The 18,588-nt window shown below is 35.9% G+C and overlaps 1 protein-coding gene across 3 annotated transcripts in view; it reads left to right on the forward strand.

The window, feature by feature from the left end:
* Nucleotides 1-18,588, forward strand: part of CAPN7 (calpain 7) — a 43,634-nt gene that overhangs the window by 12,074 nt on the left and 12,972 nt on the right. For 2 of the 3 annotated variants that reach the window (XM_063113490.1, XM_063113491.1), the window contains exons 7-16: nt 1,176-1,302; nt 1,810-1,895; nt 2,925-3,018; nt 4,511-4,657; nt 5,485-5,591; nt 6,294-6,414; nt 10,429-10,573; nt 12,389-12,488; nt 12,775-12,910; nt 13,495-13,570. In XM_063113490.1, the coding sequence (XP_062969560.1) occupies nt 1,176-1,302; nt 1,810-1,895; nt 2,925-3,018; nt 4,511-4,657; nt 5,485-5,591; nt 6,294-6,414; nt 10,429-10,573; nt 12,389-12,488; nt 12,775-12,910; nt 13,495-13,570 (1,139 nt within the window). The remainder of the gene's footprint in view (nt 1-1,175; nt 1,303-1,809; nt 1,896-2,924; nt 3,019-4,510; nt 4,658-5,484; nt 5,592-6,293; nt 6,415-10,428; nt 10,574-12,388; nt 12,489-12,774; nt 12,911-13,494; nt 13,571-18,588) is intronic. The other variant, XM_063113492.1, reaches the window with a different exon arrangement.

An 18,588-nucleotide genomic window follows, 5' to 3' on the forward strand; every position in this document is an offset into this window, starting at 1 on the left:
GCAGGTTAATAATAGTAAGTAATTAGATTGTAAATTTGAATTGGCCTTCATTTTTCCCCTCAAAATTTTGTGATAGCTATCTTTAAACACTTCTAAATTCAATCAGCTCACTGTCTATTTACATTTAGCTCCTGATATAACACAGGTACCAAAATGTTACCTGGAACAGCATCAAAAACATTTGAGAACAGTAGTATGTTATATTTTACTATAAGAGATTTACAATTAACATTAGCTTATTAAAAGTCTGGAGGTTGTCCTGTAATGAAAAAACCAATAGTTTAACCAGAAGTTTGCAAATCATACCTGACCAAAAAATCCTCTTTCTCCTGATATTTATCAGCATTCTTCGAAAAAAGAATTTTATCTTTGTTTCAGTTTGCATACCATGCAGTATTATCCAAAAATCTTTTGAAATCTAAAGGTTTGTTGCCCTTGGTCTAGAGAAAGTTTGGGAAAAAGGAGATATTTTTTATTTGGTGGTATACATCAATTTAGAGAAATATTACAACACAAAGTGAGTAGAGGGTAATGAATAAGAAGGGTAGAGTTGGCACCAGAGAGCTGGATTCAAATGCCAGTTCTACTTCTTAGGTATGTGACCTTAGTAAGTTATTTAATCACTTTAAGCCTTTTCTAAAAATAGTTGCTTTAATAGAGTTGTTTTGAGATTATATAAATAATGTATGTAAAGCACTTTAGCATGCTGCCTGGCACATGTTTAGTATTTAGTAAATTAGCTACTCTCAATATTAGCCTTGCAGAGAGGAGTTTATTAAGAGCCACGGTAAGGATCTGTAGCTTCCCAGGTCCTTTAGAATGAATCAGCTTGTAGTTAATGCCTACATTTTATTGCTGAATTTCTTGAACATAACTATGCTAAATTAGTCTTTTAAGTTGTATTCTTAAAGTAAATATAAAAGAATTTAGGTTGCTCTTATGTATATTTTTCAATTATTTATGTATTTTTCTTAATTAGGATGATTAGGTTGACTGAATTTAAGGTTAAGCGTAAAGAATCAGATTTGACCAGAGAGTTATTTTCAGATGACATAAAGTATAGCTATGATCGCTATATCAAAAAAAAATCTTTAGGAAGTTTAATTTTGGCTTTGAGTCATCTTTTCAGGTTAATTTTATTATTGTTATTATTTTAATTTTTGCTATTACTTCAGTGATAGATTGGGCAAGCTACCATTATCACCTAAACAAAAAACCACGTTTTCCAAATGGGTACGACCAGAAGACCTTACCAACAATCCTACAATGATATATACTGTATCCAGTTTTAGCATAAAGCAGGTAAACATGTATTTTGTATAATTTTATATGAAAGTTAATATTTGAATATAGATTTGAGTTTTTCCTCAGATTCTTCTTATATATTCAAATGTGTGTGATTGGAAAAATTATTCATTATGCACATTTTGACTTAAACATACTGAGATAAGTATAAATAACTTCTTTTGAGCAATTACATATTTTATGTAGACACTTTATTGATACGTGCTTGTAGATGAGAAACTTGAGAATCTGAATTTCACCTTTGATAAGGGAATAGGTATAAAAGAAAAATATTCCATTATTTAAATATTTAATTATTCTAAATTAACTTTGTTGAAATACTTTATTCTATTTCATAGGATTTGTTTGAATAAAATATGCAGTCAGCAGCATGACATTTCTATTATTTTCCTGCTCAAAAGAGAGTTCATATAAAAATTCAGGTGTTTGGTACAATGTGTAAATATTGTGGTAATGTTGAAATTACTTGAATGAATGAATATATTGAGTTATTCTTATTAACAGACAATAGTATCAGATTGTTCCTTTGTGGCATCACTGGCTATCAGTGCAGCTTATGAAAGACGATTTAATAAGAAGTTGATTACCAGGTAAAATTTTGTATTTCACCCTTTAGTCCTTTTCATTTAATTGTCTCCTAACTGGAAACTAAAAACTTAGGCCTTATCTGCATAGAAAACAGAGAGGGCATATCACTCAGAATATAATGGCCCTTTTTGTAGAGGGTAAGCAGATGATTTATGAATGTGGGGAGATATGCTGAAACAGACTAAGAATATGTGCACATGTAGTTAATATATATGGAATAAATATGTTTTTGAAATACAGGAAATTAGTCAAAGTAAAATTATGTCATTTTTATAGTACTTCAAAATTGTTCTGTACATAAAGGTAGCCACTAGCCACATGTGGCTATTGAGCACTTAAAATGGGTTAGGTCTGAACTGAGTGCAAGTATAAAATGCACATGAGATTTTGAAAACTTAGCACAAAAAAAAATGTAAAATTGGAAAATATCTCTAATTTTTACACTGATTATGTGTTGAAATCATAATATTTTGTATATAATGAATTATATAAAATATGTTAATAAAATCAGTTTTACCTTTTTCTTTAACTTTTAATGTGGCTATTGGAAAATATAAAATGACATTTCTTTTGGCATATATTTCTGCTTTAGATTGTATTAAAATGCTTCTGAAATTTTTTTTTCAATTTTTAAAAGGTACATTAAATTAAAATCATTCATTATAAAAATTATTAAGCATTATAAATTTTTATTTAACTTTTTCTGAGTTGGTTTTTGTATTAACTGGTTTAAAATAAATCTACTTAATAGATTTACTAGTTAGAGTATATAATGAAAAATTGAGCACTTTTCAGAATATTGTGAAAATGATGCCCTACTTTGTGATCTTATATTTTTTTCATTCATTTATAGTAAATAAGCACTTTGGTTAAGGTGTAATTCTTTCTTAGGACTGTTATAGGAAAATATTCTTATGCTTATTTTTGTAAAATTGCCAAGACAATGGTATGTCTAAATGAAATATATCCTGTATAGTAGTTTATATTGAATATTAATGTTGGTATTCCAATATTTATTTTCCTTACAAAAGCATAATTTACCCTCAAAATAAGGATGGTGAACCGGAATACAATCCATGTGGAAAGTATATGGTAAAACTTCACCTCAATGGTGTCCCAAGAAAGGTGAATAACGTCGCTTCCCACCCATACCCCACCCCTTTTCTCTCTCCCTTTCTCATCTTTGAGTCTTAAGTTGAATCATTAAGAAATGTTATTTGTGTAAACATTTTTAAAGTCAGTTTAGTTGATTTTGAGTCTGTGATATTACACATTTTACTACCAGTATCATCATGTTAATAATTAAAAATAAAATCCCTGACAAGTATAACATCATTTTTTTTAATGGTTTTAGTTTTGAGAAAATTTATGCAAAGTTTTAATAAGTAACATTGAACTAAGGATCGTTAATGGTTAAAATAAATTTTAATCTGATAGTTCCTAATTACTTGTTCTGATTAAAAGGAGATCAGACAAACTAAGTATGTTACATCAGAATAGTTTATATGTAGTCATAACTTGAGATGTAAACTTTCAAAATTATTTCCTTTGTGAAATATATGCATTGTCTCAAGTTACACCACTTTGATTTCTTTAAGGACTCTAAACTCTTATACAGGCCTTGCATTGTTAGGGTTTTCTAGCACTGTCTACTCCCAGGTCCATGCATCAATCTCAGCATCACCTGGGAGCTTGTTAGAATTGAAAAATTTCAGGCCTCACCCCAGACCTGCTGAATCAGAATCTGCATTTTAACAAGATCCCCTGGAGATTCCAGTCTGAAAATCATTTCTCAGGAGCTCAGTAATACTCAAATTGTAGTGTGCACAGAATCACCTGGAGGACTTGTTAAGACACAGATTGCTGGGCACCACTCCCAGAGGTTCTGATTCAGTAGGTCTGGGATGGGACCAGAATTTGCATTTCTAACAAGTTCCCAGGTAATACTAATGCTGTTTCCTGGAATGCCCTTTGAGTGCCACACTAGCTGATTACTTAAAAACTAAAATTATTGAGAATGGTTTTCCCAACTATAATTTTTAACGTCTTGTTTAAACAATCTTTCAAAATTCAGTTACATAATCTTTCTATTAGTGTTAGACCAAAATTCTTCTTATCCCAATGTCTCCCAAATCATTTTTAAATATGAATTAGAAACGATATCTTTGTGGCAATTACTTTCTGTTATTTAAATGTGTTTTTTAGCCATCACACATATGACTTTTACAGCTCAGTATAACTTGAGTCTTTTTATAGGTTTTGGTTAAAATGACAGGTAATAATATTGTTTATTTACCTTAATAGTGAGATCCTTTATTGATTATTTTAAGTATAATGTACATTTCTAGACTCTATAGTAATTTTGATGGTAGTTACATGACATTTAACCAGTTGGTTCAAGGTTATCACCTGACAGTGAGATTAGCTTATAAGGTTGATTATGATCAATATTTTATGGTTGGTTAGATTCTACAAACATGAAACTATCATACCTTAATAATAGGTATATTGTGCCTTTTATTAGAATGAAAGGTGTTTTGTTTTTTGCGGTTTTTTGATAAAAAGGATTTTAAGATATTTTGTGCCGCCTAAGGATGTTAATGTTCTCTTTCTCCAGGTGATAATTGATGACCAATTACCTGTTGATCATAAGGGAGAATTGCTCTGTTCTTATTCCAACAACAAAAGTGAATTATGGGTTTCTCTCATAGAAAAAGCATACATGAAAGTCATGGGAGGATATGATTTCCCAGGATCCAACTCAGTAAGTAATAGATAGGATGATGCAGACACAGACATGCTATCTAATATGACTCTATTTAAATTTGAAAAATTATAGATGTTGTTTTTCTTTTAGTAAAAAAAGATAGATTATCAATCCCTGAAAAATGTTGATCAGTGCCCTTATTATTTTCTTGTGAAAGGATAGCACATTGTGTAGATTCTGTATCCAGGAAAGCCTAAAATGTGTCTCCTCTTATATTGGAACACAGGGCCAATGAAATGAAGTAATGTATGCAAATCACGCATCATTCATACCCAGTGAGTTTCCCCAGCCTAATTACCAGGCCTTCATCACTCTTCAGGTTCTTATAATACTAGGCAAAAAAATGTGTAGATCATAGTTCGGTACAATAGGATATTACAGTTTCTTTCTTCCCAGCCTGCACATTCAATTTTCTATCCTTCAAATACTTTTAGTGTAGCTTTCTAATTCATTAGCTGTTAATTTACCCAGTGCAGCTTAGAGAAAGGAAGAATGGGAATGTATGTAAAACATTAGTATTGACTATCATATTTAAGAACTCACTGACGGTGAGTGACTATCATCATCAAAGCAGTTTTTTCTGTTTTGAGTTTTCTTTATATTTACCAATGAGACAATTCTCTTGTATTCAGGAAGAACAGCAAAGGTTGTAAGGAAAAAACAAGTGTGTGTTTACATCTAGGTAGGAATTTGAGTTAAATAAAAAATTTATTACTGATTGAAACAACTTAACTACCTTCTGATTTATTCCTATCAGAATCCAGGAGATTTATTTAAGAGCTTGAAAACAACATTGATAGTCTTTAAATATATTTATGTTGCAGAATATTGATCTTCATGCACTGACTGGGTGGATACCAGAGAGGATTGCTATGCATTCAGATAGCCAAACTTTCAGTAAGGATAATTCTTTCAGAATGCTCTATCAAAGGTAAACATATTTTCTTTTTTGTGTGTGCCCATGTAAAAGCATCATGCCTTATTTAGAATAGAGACTGCAGAAACTGTCATTTTTAGTTGTTAGGGAAATTTTTGTTTTTAAGATAGACTTCACTTACAGTCAGCCCTCAGTCATCCTCACTTATGGTTACAGCTAATCCAAATTGTAGATAATCCAAAGTATTTGGATCTGGAATATGTAATATGGAAAAATTATTTTGTACTTAGCAATTTGAGGGAAACTTAAATGGATAATCTGTAAGAATTGGAAAATTGTCTAAACAATAAAACACATTCAGTAACAAAACTAGAAAGCTCAGTGATTTGATAAATAAAATGATGTCCCTTTTGGGAAGTGCATTTGTCATTTTACATCTTCATCCTTATTCGTAAGCCATTTGAAAACTTAGCATTCTCTTTCCTTCATTGATAGGTTTCCACCACAGAATTAAGTTTTCTAAAAGAAAAAAAAAAAAAAAACCCCACCAAATGTGATCATTTATCTCATATGCTGTGAATTACAAATGTACTTCCCATTGAAAGTTCTTCAGGGTGTTAGGTATAGCCCATTTTAGAAAAAGATTTCAAATTTGTGCATATTTTCATGTAAGCCATTAGAGGAAAAGGAAAGATGGTGTGATCTGAGATTAGAAATGTGTTTTCCTTTAATTAGTTGTTGTTGGGTTCTTTCCAGGTTTCACAAAGGGGATGTCCTCATCACTGCATCAACAGGAATGATGACCGAAGCTGAAGGAGAAAAGTGGGGCCTGGTTCCCACACATGCATATGCTGTTTTGGATATTAGAGAGTTCAAGGTTTGCCTTAAATTTGTTTCTCTTATTTTTCTTGTTTGATAAGACGTTGCAAGGATCCCAAGTGATTTATCGGACAAATCAAGGTTTAGGTAGAGTTTTTAAACCATTTCACCTATTACATTAAACAATATGACCTCTACCATTGGAAATTACAAAATCATGAGGTAGGAAATAAAATCATAGCGACAACACAGGTATTGATGACAAAACAAAAACAGTTAACATCTCTTTCTTTTCCATAAAAGTAGCAGTTTTGAGGTGAAAAGCAGCCCCCCAGGTTTCAGGCTGCATGTTGGTGTTTGGGTCAGTCACAGGGTTAAGCTCTAGAGCATAATAGACACTGAGTAAATATTTGCGGAAGGAGGAAAAATAGGAAGATAACTAGGAATGAGACTCATGCCAGTGGGTTTATGTGAGCAAGTGTTTCTCTTCCTATAATCTGTTGCAGCACAGACCTTTTCTCTATAATGCCTGGGCTCAGGCATTGGAATGTTTGGTTTTGTTTTTTTTTTTTTCCAGTTTAGTTCATTTTAACTGAGAAATGGATGGGTTGGTTCTATGGATTAGAAATACAAAGTTTATCAAGGAAGGACTCTTCTTTAATAATAGAAAGAATAGATCTCAGCAGTAACAGAATAGCACTATGTGTTAATTAGACTGGTTTTCTTATGTGACACATGGAATTATATGAATTATGAAGGCTGTCGGGACCTGCTGCAAAATTTTAGAATTTTATAATCTCAAGGCCTTCTAAATTAGCTAGTTAGTATTGCACCCCAAGCCATTCTGTACAGAATTGTGTGTTTCTTTAAAGGTGGCATAAAAATTGATCACAATGCAAAAAATATAAAAATTTATGTGAGATTAGAGATTTGTGTTTGTTTTAGAATTGTAACTTGCCACAAACACCACCCAAAATATCGTAAGTAATAGTCATTATTGTTCAGTACTATGTATATATCCTTCCTTTTATTAGAACATCATGTAAGGTAGGTATTAATGAATAAGTGACCAATAGTGAGATAATGGCAGGATAGAATTTTAAACAACAGTCTTTCTAGTTAAAAATTAGTGGCATTATTCACGTAGTGTCAATTCCTCATAGGAATGATTCTGTAAAGACAGACATTTTAGAGGATATGTACATGGGGTCACCTGTGGCCCAGTGACAGATTTCTTCACTGTGCTAGTGCTCATATTCACACTGTAATTCTATGAAAGTTACTGATGAAAAACAATATTACCCAGCTTGAGCAGACATCTCACAGTATGGAGTTAGCCCCAATCTCATTTTGTTTACATGAACTCTTTGTACAGTTAAGGTTGATTTTTACCTAAAGCAAAAAATTTATGAGGGTTTTCTCCAGTATTTTTTATTGAGTATATATTTGAGGAATTTCCTGGGTACATCATTTTTATGTTATTTTTGCTGTGCATAGTTTGAGATAATTTATTTAATTCTGACTTCTGTTTTTAACTATATCCATTTCTATCTCCTTCAAGCAATTATCTCTAGTACTTTTTTTTTTTTGCGGATAGACCTAATCTTAGATAAAGCTACTCCCAGTTTTATATAATTTGTGACTTTTTTCACTTTAATAAGATTTTATTAGTATTTTTTAATAATTGTGTAAAAATATTATTTTTTTGTTTGACTGCCCGTAAGCTGCTTGCATATTCTAAGTTCTTATCTTCATTTAGTCTCAGTGATCCTTTCTTTGGATCATTTTGTGTCTCTTCCTTGAGGTAGTGTTCTGTAGTCTACAGTGGAAGTGCATCTCTAGTTCAAGCTGCTGTCTTTCAGTCCAGACAAGTCTTATCATGGAATTTCTGAACCTTTCTAAAGCTTTTCCTTTGCTACTACTTGGAAATAACTTTGGAAATGTGATATTTTAGCATAAACCAAATTTTTTTTTTTTAGTTCTCTAGCATTTCTTCTTCTATTCAGGGCCTTCTGAATTGCCTATTCTCTGCTTATCCAAATAAAAGCTACAGCCTTGTATGAGTTTCCTTGAATGTCACTGATGCCTGGGACCTATCTCTAAAAAGCTTAACAGCAATTTCCTCTCCTTCATGTTCCTTTCTTAGGAAGTGGTAGAGTCCTAGAATAAGGCACATTTCCTGCTCATGGAAAACTAGGTTTTATGAAAAGAATTTGAGTTAAATATCCATTGACTGATGTGTGCTGAGGCACAGGTGGTGTATAAGAAAACTGAGAAAAGGGAATATAGGCTGAGAGAAATGAGTCTTATGTCCAGAAATCACATCTACCCCAGGTCATAATTTGCCACCATCTGAAATAGCAAAGGAATATATTGTTCTTTTTAAACATCCCCCAAACAGTTTGATTGATGACATCATTAGAAAAAATATACCTGTGGCCATTTGTTAAAAAAAGAATAATAAAAGGATTATTTTAAAAAAGGAAAAAATGGAAAAATGGGGAAAAAAAGGAAAAAGTATACAATTTCCTAAGTTAACTGCTTGAAGTAAGACAGATTATTTTGGATTTACCAGCTCTTTTACTTTTCTGAATCAGTATAATCATTTCTGTAGACATAGCCATTATTTGTTGAACATTTACCATAACCTGAACACTCTGTTCCATAAACTCAGTGGAGACTTCTGAAAAAGGTTAATAGTGTCACCATTTCATGGAGTTTACAATCTCATTGGAGAGACAAGCCTTCTACATTTGTACAAATAGAAAACAATAGAAGATAGGATATTATTTGTTTTAAACTAATGTAATACAGGTTGTTAGTGCCAGAAAGTTTAGAGGAGAGAGAGTAATTAAAAGGAAAAGGAGGGCTGGCCCATGGCTCACTCGGGAGAGTGCGGTGCTGATAACACTAAAGCCACGGGTTCAGATCCTATATAGGGATGGCCAGTTGGCTCACTAGCTGAGCGTGGTGTTGACAACACCAAGCCAAGGGTTGAAATCCCCTTACTGGTCATCTTTTTTTAAAAATAAATAAATAAATAAAATAAAATAAAATAAAAGGAAAAGGAAAAGGAAATGGCTAAATGCTAGTTACTTTGAGTATGTTAATTCACTTAATCTTCACAACAGTCTTCTAAGGAGACATCATAATCATTTTACATATGAGTAAAAAAATGCTCAGAGAGAGTAAATGAGTCACTTAGAGAGCTGGAGTTTGGTCTCTCTTTATTTTGACTACTAAGTCCATGTTCTTTTCTTCACTGCTGCTGTCTTCACTGAAAGAAAAAAGGGTAGCTAAAAGGGATCCAAGAGGACTTTCCAGGAAAGGGGAACAGCATGAGAAAATGCCTTTAGAGGCAAAATTGAGTTAGGATTATTTATGGGATCATGAGAGGAAAGACTAGATTAGAGCCAAAGATACATGGAGGATGAGTACTGGAAAATACAGTGGGACAAAGTAGAGTGTACTTTGAAAAAGCAGGAAATATTTGCTGCTGTGAGGCAAAACTATCCATTAGAAATTCCTGCAATGGGCCGACCCCGTGGCGTACTCGGGAGAGTGTGGCGCTGGGAGCTCAGCAATGCTCCCGCCGCGGGTTCGGATCCTATATAGGAATGGCTGGTGCACTCACTGGCTGAGTGCCGGTCACGAAAAAGACAAAAAAAAAGAAAGAAAGAAATTCCTGCAATGATGAAAATATCCTGCATCTGTGTTGTTCAATGCATTAGCTAGTAGCTACTCATGGTCATTGAACACTTGAAATGTGGCTCATGTGAATAAGGGACTGATTTTTAAATTTTATTTAATTTTGATTTAAATAACCTCATGTAGTTAGTGACTGCTGTACTGGACAGCATAGCTGTAGGGAGTAGGTAGCCAGCTATTTACAGGTTTTGATCAGATATATGACCTGGTGAAAGTGTTAATTAAAGAGTATTAATTTCAGGTTGATTTGAAGGGAAGATAATTGATAAGTACTCAAAATTTATCCTCTCTAATAAGAGAATGATAAACAATATGGTAAAACTGCTTTGCAACTTAATGTTATCTCCTGGTTTTTTTTATATAGGGGCTTCGATTTATCCAATTGAAAAATCCTTGGAGTCATTTACGTTGGAAAGGAAGATACAGTGAAAATGATGTAAAAAACTGGACTCCAGAGTTGCAAAAGTATTTAAACTTTGATCCCCGAACAGCTCAGAAAATAGACAATGGTGAATATTTTTTAAATTTTAATGCCATTTAAATAATATGTTTTAACAAAGTGAAATGGGTTTTTTTATTATTTTTATTTTTATTTATTTTTTTATTTTTTTGGCATTACGTACATTTTATTTTTAATTTTTTATTTTTTTTTATTTTGTCGATTTACAATGTGGTTGATTATTGTGGCCCATTACCGAAACCTCCCTCCCTCCTCCCTCTCCTCCCTCCCTCCTCCCTCTCCTCCCTCCCACCCAACAATGTCCTTTCTGTTTGCTTGTCGTATCAACTTCAAGGAACTGTAGTAGTTATGTCTTCTTCTCCCACCCAGTTATTGTGTGTGTGTGTGAATTTATTTATTTTTAGCTCCCACCAATAAGTGAGAACATGTGGTATTTCTCTTTCTGTGCCTGACTTGTTTCACTTAATATAATTCTCTCAAGGTCCATCCATGTTGTTGCAAATGGCAGTATTTCATTCGTTTTTATAGCTGAGTAGTATTCCATTGTGTAGGTATACCACATTTTCCGTATCCACTCATCTGATGATGGACATTTGGGCTGGTTCCAACTCTTGGCTATTGTAAAGAGTGCTGCGATGAACATTGGGAAACAGGTATACCTTCGACTTGATGATTTCCATTCCTCTGGGTATATTCCCAGCAGTGGGATAGCTGGGTCATATGGTAGATCTATCTGCAATTGTTTGAGGAACCTCCATACCATTTTCCATAGAGGCTGCACCATTTTGCAGTCCCACCAACAACGTATGAGAGTTCCTTTTTCTCTGCAACCTCACCAGCATTTATCGTTCATAGTCTTTTGGATTTTAGCCATCCTAACTGGGGTGAGATGGTATCTCAGTGTGGTATTGATATGCATTTCCCAGATGCTGAGTGATGTTGAGCATTTTTTCATGTGTGTTGGCCATTTGTATAACTTCCTTAGAGAAATGCCTACTTAGCTCATTTGCCCATTTTTTAGTTGGGTTGCTTGTTTTTTTCTTGTAAAGTTGTTTGAGTTCCTTGTATATTCTGGATATTAATCCTTTGTCAGATGTATATTTTGCAAATATTTACTCCCACTCTGTTGGTTGTCTTTTAACTCTGTTAATTGTTTCTTTTGCTGTGCAGAAGCTCTTTAGTTTGATATAATCCCATTTGTTTATTTTTCCTTTGGTTGCCCGTGCTTTTGGGGTCGTATTCATAAAGTCTGTGTCCAGTCCTATTTCCTGAAGTGTTTCTGCTATGTTTTCTTTAAGAAGTTTTATTGTTTCAGGGTGTATATTTAATTCTTTAATCCATTTTGAGTTGACTTTAGTGCATGGTGAAAGGTATGGGTCTAGTTTCATTCTCCTGCATATTGATATCCAGTTCTCCCAGCACCATTTGCTAAAGAGGTAATCTCTTCCCCAGTGTATAGGCTTGGTGCCTTTGTCAAAGATCAGATGGCTGTAGGTGTGTGAGTTGATTTCTGGATTCTCTATTCTATTCCATTGATCAGTGTGTCTGTTTTCATGCCAGTACCATACTGTTTGGGTTATTATAGCTTTGTAGTATAGTTTAAAGTCAGGTAGTGTTATGCCTCCAGCTTTATTTTTTTTGCTCAGCATTGCTTTGGCTATGCGTGGTCTTTTGTTATTCCATATAAATGTCTGGATAGTTCTTTCCATTTCTGAGAAAAATGTCATTGGAATTTTGATGGGTATTGCATTGAATTTGTGTATCACTTTGGGTAGTATGGACATTTCAAAGTGAAATGTATTTAACTGACTTAAGTCATTTATCATTAAGATTTTTGTGAATTAACAAAGACATTAATTTTCAGGGATATTTTGGATTTCCTGGGATGATCTCTGCCAGTATTATGATGTGATTTATTTGAGTTGGAATCCAGGTCTTTTTAAAGAATCAACATGTATTCACAGGTAACTTTTTGCACATTTCAGGGTATGCTTTATAGTATTCTGCACTTTTTTTATTTAAAAATGTAATGGTTAATTTAGGAAAAGTAGTATTCTTTTTGTCATGCCCACAGTTTTTTTCTTTGTATATTTCTTGGTTGTACCAAAAATTTTGAAAACAGTGAAACAAAACCAGAAAACCTGATAACTTAATTGTATTTGAAAAATAATACTTTTAAAAATAGTATTATATTTTATCTCTATGAGAAATTTAATTACTACTTTCTTCTTTGTTGATTTTATGTTTCAGTACTTGGGATGCTAAGCAAGGACCTGTGAAAGATGCCTATAGCCTGGCCAACAACCCCCAGTACAAACTTGAGGTGCAGTGTCCACAAGGGGGCGCTGCAGTGTGGATTTTGCTCAGTAGACACATAACAGACAAGGTACTGATACCCACCCTTCTAATGATATTCTGCACAGAAGTTCTTTTAAATATAACTAGACCTTTTGTAAAAGAGATACGTAATTTGATCACGAGCCTGTTTCATTTAGATAGGTACTCTGAAAATAATATTTTCTCAGATAAATATTTTCCTCTAAGGAAATTTATATTTTATAGTCAGATCCTTAAAATCTTGTTCAAAAGTCATCTCTGAAGAAGAATGTGAGAGAGTTTATGCTTTTTAGTGAGGGTTTAGAGGTTGATTATATATATTTTAGATCTTAAGAATATTAACATTAAAATACTCCAAAGGGAGTTTGGAAACATTGCAGCATTAGTCCTGATTCTATATAGGCTAATCATAATCCTAACAGCTTCAGAATCTTATTTAATATATTACTTCTTACAGTGTGGTCATCTATTGAAATGACAGTTTAATTCAGGGAAAAAACTGTGTTTTTTTATAACACTAGCTGAAAGTAATTCTCTTAAAATTTTTAAATTAAAGTTATCCTTTTTTTCTTTAACATTAAAGAACATTTTGAGCCTATTTTCCTAACCACATTGGATTTTTTGTTATTTTAGGATGATTTTGCCAATAATAGAGAATTTATCACAATGGTTGTATACAAGACTGATGGGAAAAAAGTTTATTATCCAGGTATGTTTAGTAGCCAAGCAGACAAACATACATTAAAATTTTATTTATATGATTAAATTGGAAAATGACAAATTTTATGTAGATAATGCAGAAATTAATAACTATGCCAATAGACTAATAAATACCACCCAGACAGATGGATGGGTATTTATGCTGCTCTGTTTTGTTTTCATTTGTTTTCAATTTAGAGACTCCAGGAATTTGGAATTTCCACATTCTTGCACATTGCTGTCAGAATTTTATTTCTAAAACAAATCAGGTCGTCTTCTCCAATCAAAAGTATTCTATGGTTTTTCTATAGACTCTTGGATAAAATCTAAGCTCTTTAGCATGGTGCATAAAGCTTTTTATATTCTGGCCTTAATCTCTGTCCCCCATTATTTCGTGTCCCAGCTTTTCACAGTACCCTCCCTGAGATCCTTGCTACTGCTGAACACACTCTGCCCTTGTTGCCCCTCTTTTCACATAGTTTCTTCTGTTAAGAATCTCTCTCTTCCCTGCCCTTACCCACATATTCCTTTCATCCTATTCTGCTATAGAACATGGTTAAGATCCAACCTAAATGTCATTCTCTCAGTGATAACCTTTCCAGATTCTGCCAGGCAAAGTGAATCTTTCCCTCCACAGGACTCCTGAGGTATTTAACATATTGTATTGAAACCACTTTGCTTCCACACTCAAAAAAATTGTTTTATCACTTAGTGATAAGAACTGTTTTAAGGTCCTGGGGAGCAGTGGTGAACAAAACAGGACCCTGCTTTCATGGAGTTTATGTTCTAGTTGGGGAGACAGGTAATAAGCAAGAAAAATATCAAGTAGTGTGATACATGTGCGTAAAAAAATAAAATATGATCACGTGTTAGTGACTGGTTAGTTGCTTTGGTTGGGTGGTCATCACAGGCCTCTGAGAAAGGATAAGAGAAACTCTGAATGAGAGAAAGGAATCAGTCATGCAAAGAAATAGAGGGAACAGCAAGTTCAAAGACCCTAAAGTGAGAAAAGATTGGTGTTTTAGGAACAGAGGAAAAAGCCAATATGTTTTGCAAACAGAGAAAAGGTGTGGTATCAGAAGAGGTGAGAAAGGTATGCAGAGATTAGATCACATGAAGTTCTATAAGCCACAGGAAAGAGTTTAGAGGGTCTTTATCAGGAAAATGACATGATCTGATTTTTTTAAAAGAACATTCTTAGTCTTTTAAATTTATATTAGAGAAGGCCAAAAATGGAAGCACAGAAACCAATTAGGCAATTTTATTTGTGTGAGCAATGATGGAGGTTTAAACATGAAATTGTAGGAGTGGAAATAAGGAGGAGTGGACAGATTTGAGATTCAGTAGGATTGTCAGGACTTTTTGAGTTGATGTCAGCAGAAAAGAGGAATCAAGGATGATTTCTACTTTTTTTGGCTTGAGCAATAGAAAGGCATAACATTTATCAAGATGGGCAAAAATTGGTGGGGGTGTGGGGAGGGAGCAGATTTATTGTGGATTAAAATCAGAAGTTAGGCATTTTTTCAAGATGGCGGCGGCTGCGGCAGCTGGCGCGGAATAGCTGAGGTGGAAAAGGCGGCCACTGGGCCTCAGGCAGCCGGGAAACTTGTGGACCTTCCTCTCGCCATCTCTTAAGGGAGGACTGCTGCTGCTGACCGGTCGTGGGGGGTGACCGCCACTTTGCCCCCGGCAGGAGAGGCTGCCTCATTTACAGGCAACAGCTTTGAAGTGTGGAGCAGGAAAAGAACTGTTTCTTAGCTGCAAAAGCGAGTCTTGAAACGGAACACGGCGCCAGGGCTGCTGTGGATGCAGCCAGGATCCCGGAGGCCGGGGCCGCGCTGAAGGCGGCCAGCTGCCCTATTCAGGATTCGAGGTTTCAGACCGGCATTAAAGAAGATTCCTGGGAGCGCCCGAGCCGCGCCGCGACTGAACAGCCTGAGGCGGCAGCGGCCGAGAACTGGGAAAGGCGGCAAACCAGAGACAGAGAGCGAGCACCCGACCTGGCACAGCACTGTGAGTGTCCCCTGGCACACCTCTGTTCGGGGAGTGGATGCCCACGCGGCTCCCGCCTGCACCACCAGGCCACTCACCGCCAGGTGCTGCCTCCATTTTCCCAGGTGCGGGCAGCTCCGCCCTGCTCAGCCATCACTGAGCCCTCCCACTTGCTGGCCTGGCGCCAGGCTTTCCGGAGCCTGCGGACCGGCCTTTGCTCCCACTCCCTCGGTGGTTCTCTGGCGGGGCTGGTGGCGGAGGGCGTCCTGGGCCAGTGTCGGGAGGGCAAGGAAGTACGGGCGGGCCGACTGTCACTCCACCGTACCCTGGACTTCGGCCCCAGGTAAACTCCCTGTTACTGGGAGGCAGATACCATCTCTGCAGCCACCAGTTTGGAAAAAAGCCTAACGAATTTCTGGTTGGGAATAGTGTGGTAGGAGAGTTCCCAGGTCCGCTTGAACCTGCTGGAGACCAGGCTGCAGGTGGGCGCTAGACTCGGTTTATATTGGGGGAATACAAAGGTGAACAAGACCCGAGAAAGATCTACATAGTGCTACAAAGGCACCCAGAGAGACCGGTCGTCTGTGCCCAGCAGAAACCTGGTAGACTTCCTGGGCGAGGCGGTACAGAGCAGGGTCTTGAAGGCCCAGCTGATAGACGAGGGGTGCAGAAGACACGCCCCAGCCCAGCACAGTGCGCACAGAGTGGGAGACGTGCGGCCAGGGAGGCGGAGACTCGACAAAAACCACACACCCGGTGGGGTCGCTATTGCAAGATCTAACAGCCTGGGCCAGAGCACATGGAACAGGGAGAAGTCCTGCACAGGAAGTGAAAGCTCAACAGAGATCACACACCCTGTGGTACGTGATCCACCAGCCCAGCAGAGTCCAAGCTGACCAGAAAGGTGGCTCCCCGGAGAAGCCCAAGACCCGAGGCAACCACACACACAAGGCACTAGAGGCCAATTGAGCAGTCACGGAGGGAGCCATACGAAATTGGCAACCACAGCAACACCATAGTTAGTCATTAGTCTCAAAACGGTGGACTGTGAAACCCCCGGCCACAATGAATAAACACCAAAAAAAAGATACCAGAAATACAAAAAATCAAGAAAGTACACCACCAAAAGTTAATAAATCTCAAACTCTAGATCCTATAGAACAAGAAGCCCTTGAAATGACTGACAAGGAATTTCGAGTGATAATTCTAAGGAAACTGAATGAGATACAAGAAAACTCAGCTAGACATCATGATGAAATGAGGAAAAGTATACAGGATCTGAAAGAGGAAATGTACAAGGAAATCAATGACCTGAAAAAAAACGTAGCAGAACTTGCTGAACTGAAGAAGTTATTCAACGAAATAAAAAACACAACGGAGAGTTTAACCAGCAGGCTTGTCGAAGTTGAAGAGAGAACCTCTGAACTTGAAGATGGGCTGTTTGAAATAACACAAGCAGACAAAAAGAAAGAAATAAGAATAAAGGACATTGAAGAAAATCTGAGAGAGATATCAGACAACCATAAGCGATCAAATATCCGAGTCATGGGTATTCCAGAAGGGGAGGAAAATGGAGATTCCATTGAAAACATATTCAACAAAATAGTGGCAGAAAACTTCCCAGATATAGGAAAAATCACAGATCTTCAGATCCAGGAAGCTCAACGATCTCCAAATGTATTCAACCCAAAAAGACCTTCTCCAAGACATGTCATAGTCAAATTGGCAAAACTCAGAGATAAAGAGAGAATCTTAAAAGCAGCAAGAGAGAAGCGTCAAATCACCTATAAGGGAGCCCCAATCAGGTTAACATCAGACTTTTCATCACAAACCCTAAAAGCTAGAAAGGAATGGGATGATATTTTCAAAATTCTAAAAGACAAAGATTGCCAGCCAAGAATACTCTACCCTGCAAGGCTATCCTTCCGAAATGAGGGGCAAATAGTATATTTCTCAGACAAACAAAAACTGCGGGAGTTCACTACCACAAGACCACCCTTACAAGAAATCCTCAAGGGAGTACTGGGTTTGGTTCCTGAAAAATAACTACCACTGCCATAAAAACCCAAGAAAAATCTAAACCCGCTAGTATAATAAAAATGGCATTCATGAAGAGAAAACAAGCTAACAAAAACACTATCTACAACCTAAGGAACCAACAAACACAGAAAACAAACAGTAAATCAGAAAGCAAGGAACAAAAGACACTTAAGACAACCAAACAACCAATAAAATGCTAGGAATAAATCAACACCTTTCAATAACAACTCTTAATGTAAAAGGCTTAAATTCCCCAATTAAAAGACATAGACTGGCTGACTGGATCAAAAAGCAGGACCCAACTATATGCTGCCTACAAGAGACCCACCTCACCCATAAAGATTCACACAGACTAAGAGTGAAAGGATAGAAAAAGATTTACCATGCAAACAGAAAAGAAAAACGAGCTGGAGTAGCTATTCTTATATCTGACAAAATAGACTTTAAACTAAAAACCATAAAAAGAGACAATGAGGGACACTACTTAATGATAAAAGGACTGATCCATCAAGAAGACATAACAATCATAAATATGTACGCACCCAATGTTGGAGCAGCCAGATTTATAAAACAAACTCTATTAGACCTAAAGAAGGAAATAGACACTAATACCATAATAACAGGGGATCTGAACACCCCACTGTCAATATTAGACAGATCATCTAGGCAAAGAATCAGTAGAGAAACACAAGATCTAAACAAGACTCTAGACCAATTGGAATTGGCAGATATCTACAGAACATTCCACCCAACAACCTCAGAATATTCATTTTTCTCATCAGCACATGGATCATTCTCCAGGATAGATCACATATTAGGTCACAAATCAAGTCTCAATAAATTCAAAAAAATTGCAATTATCCCATGTATCTTCTCAGACCACAATGGATTAAAACTAGAAATTAACAACAAACGAACCTCTGTAAACTATACAAACACATGGAAATTAAACAGCATTCTACTTAATGACATATGGGTCCAAGAAGAAATCAAGCA

This window comes from Cynocephalus volans, chromosome 11, assembly GCF_027409185.1.
Source record: "Cynocephalus volans isolate mCynVol1 chromosome 11, mCynVol1.pri, whole genome shotgun sequence".
Lineage (NCBI taxonomy): Eukaryota > Metazoa > Chordata > Mammalia > Dermoptera > Cynocephalidae > Cynocephalus > Cynocephalus volans.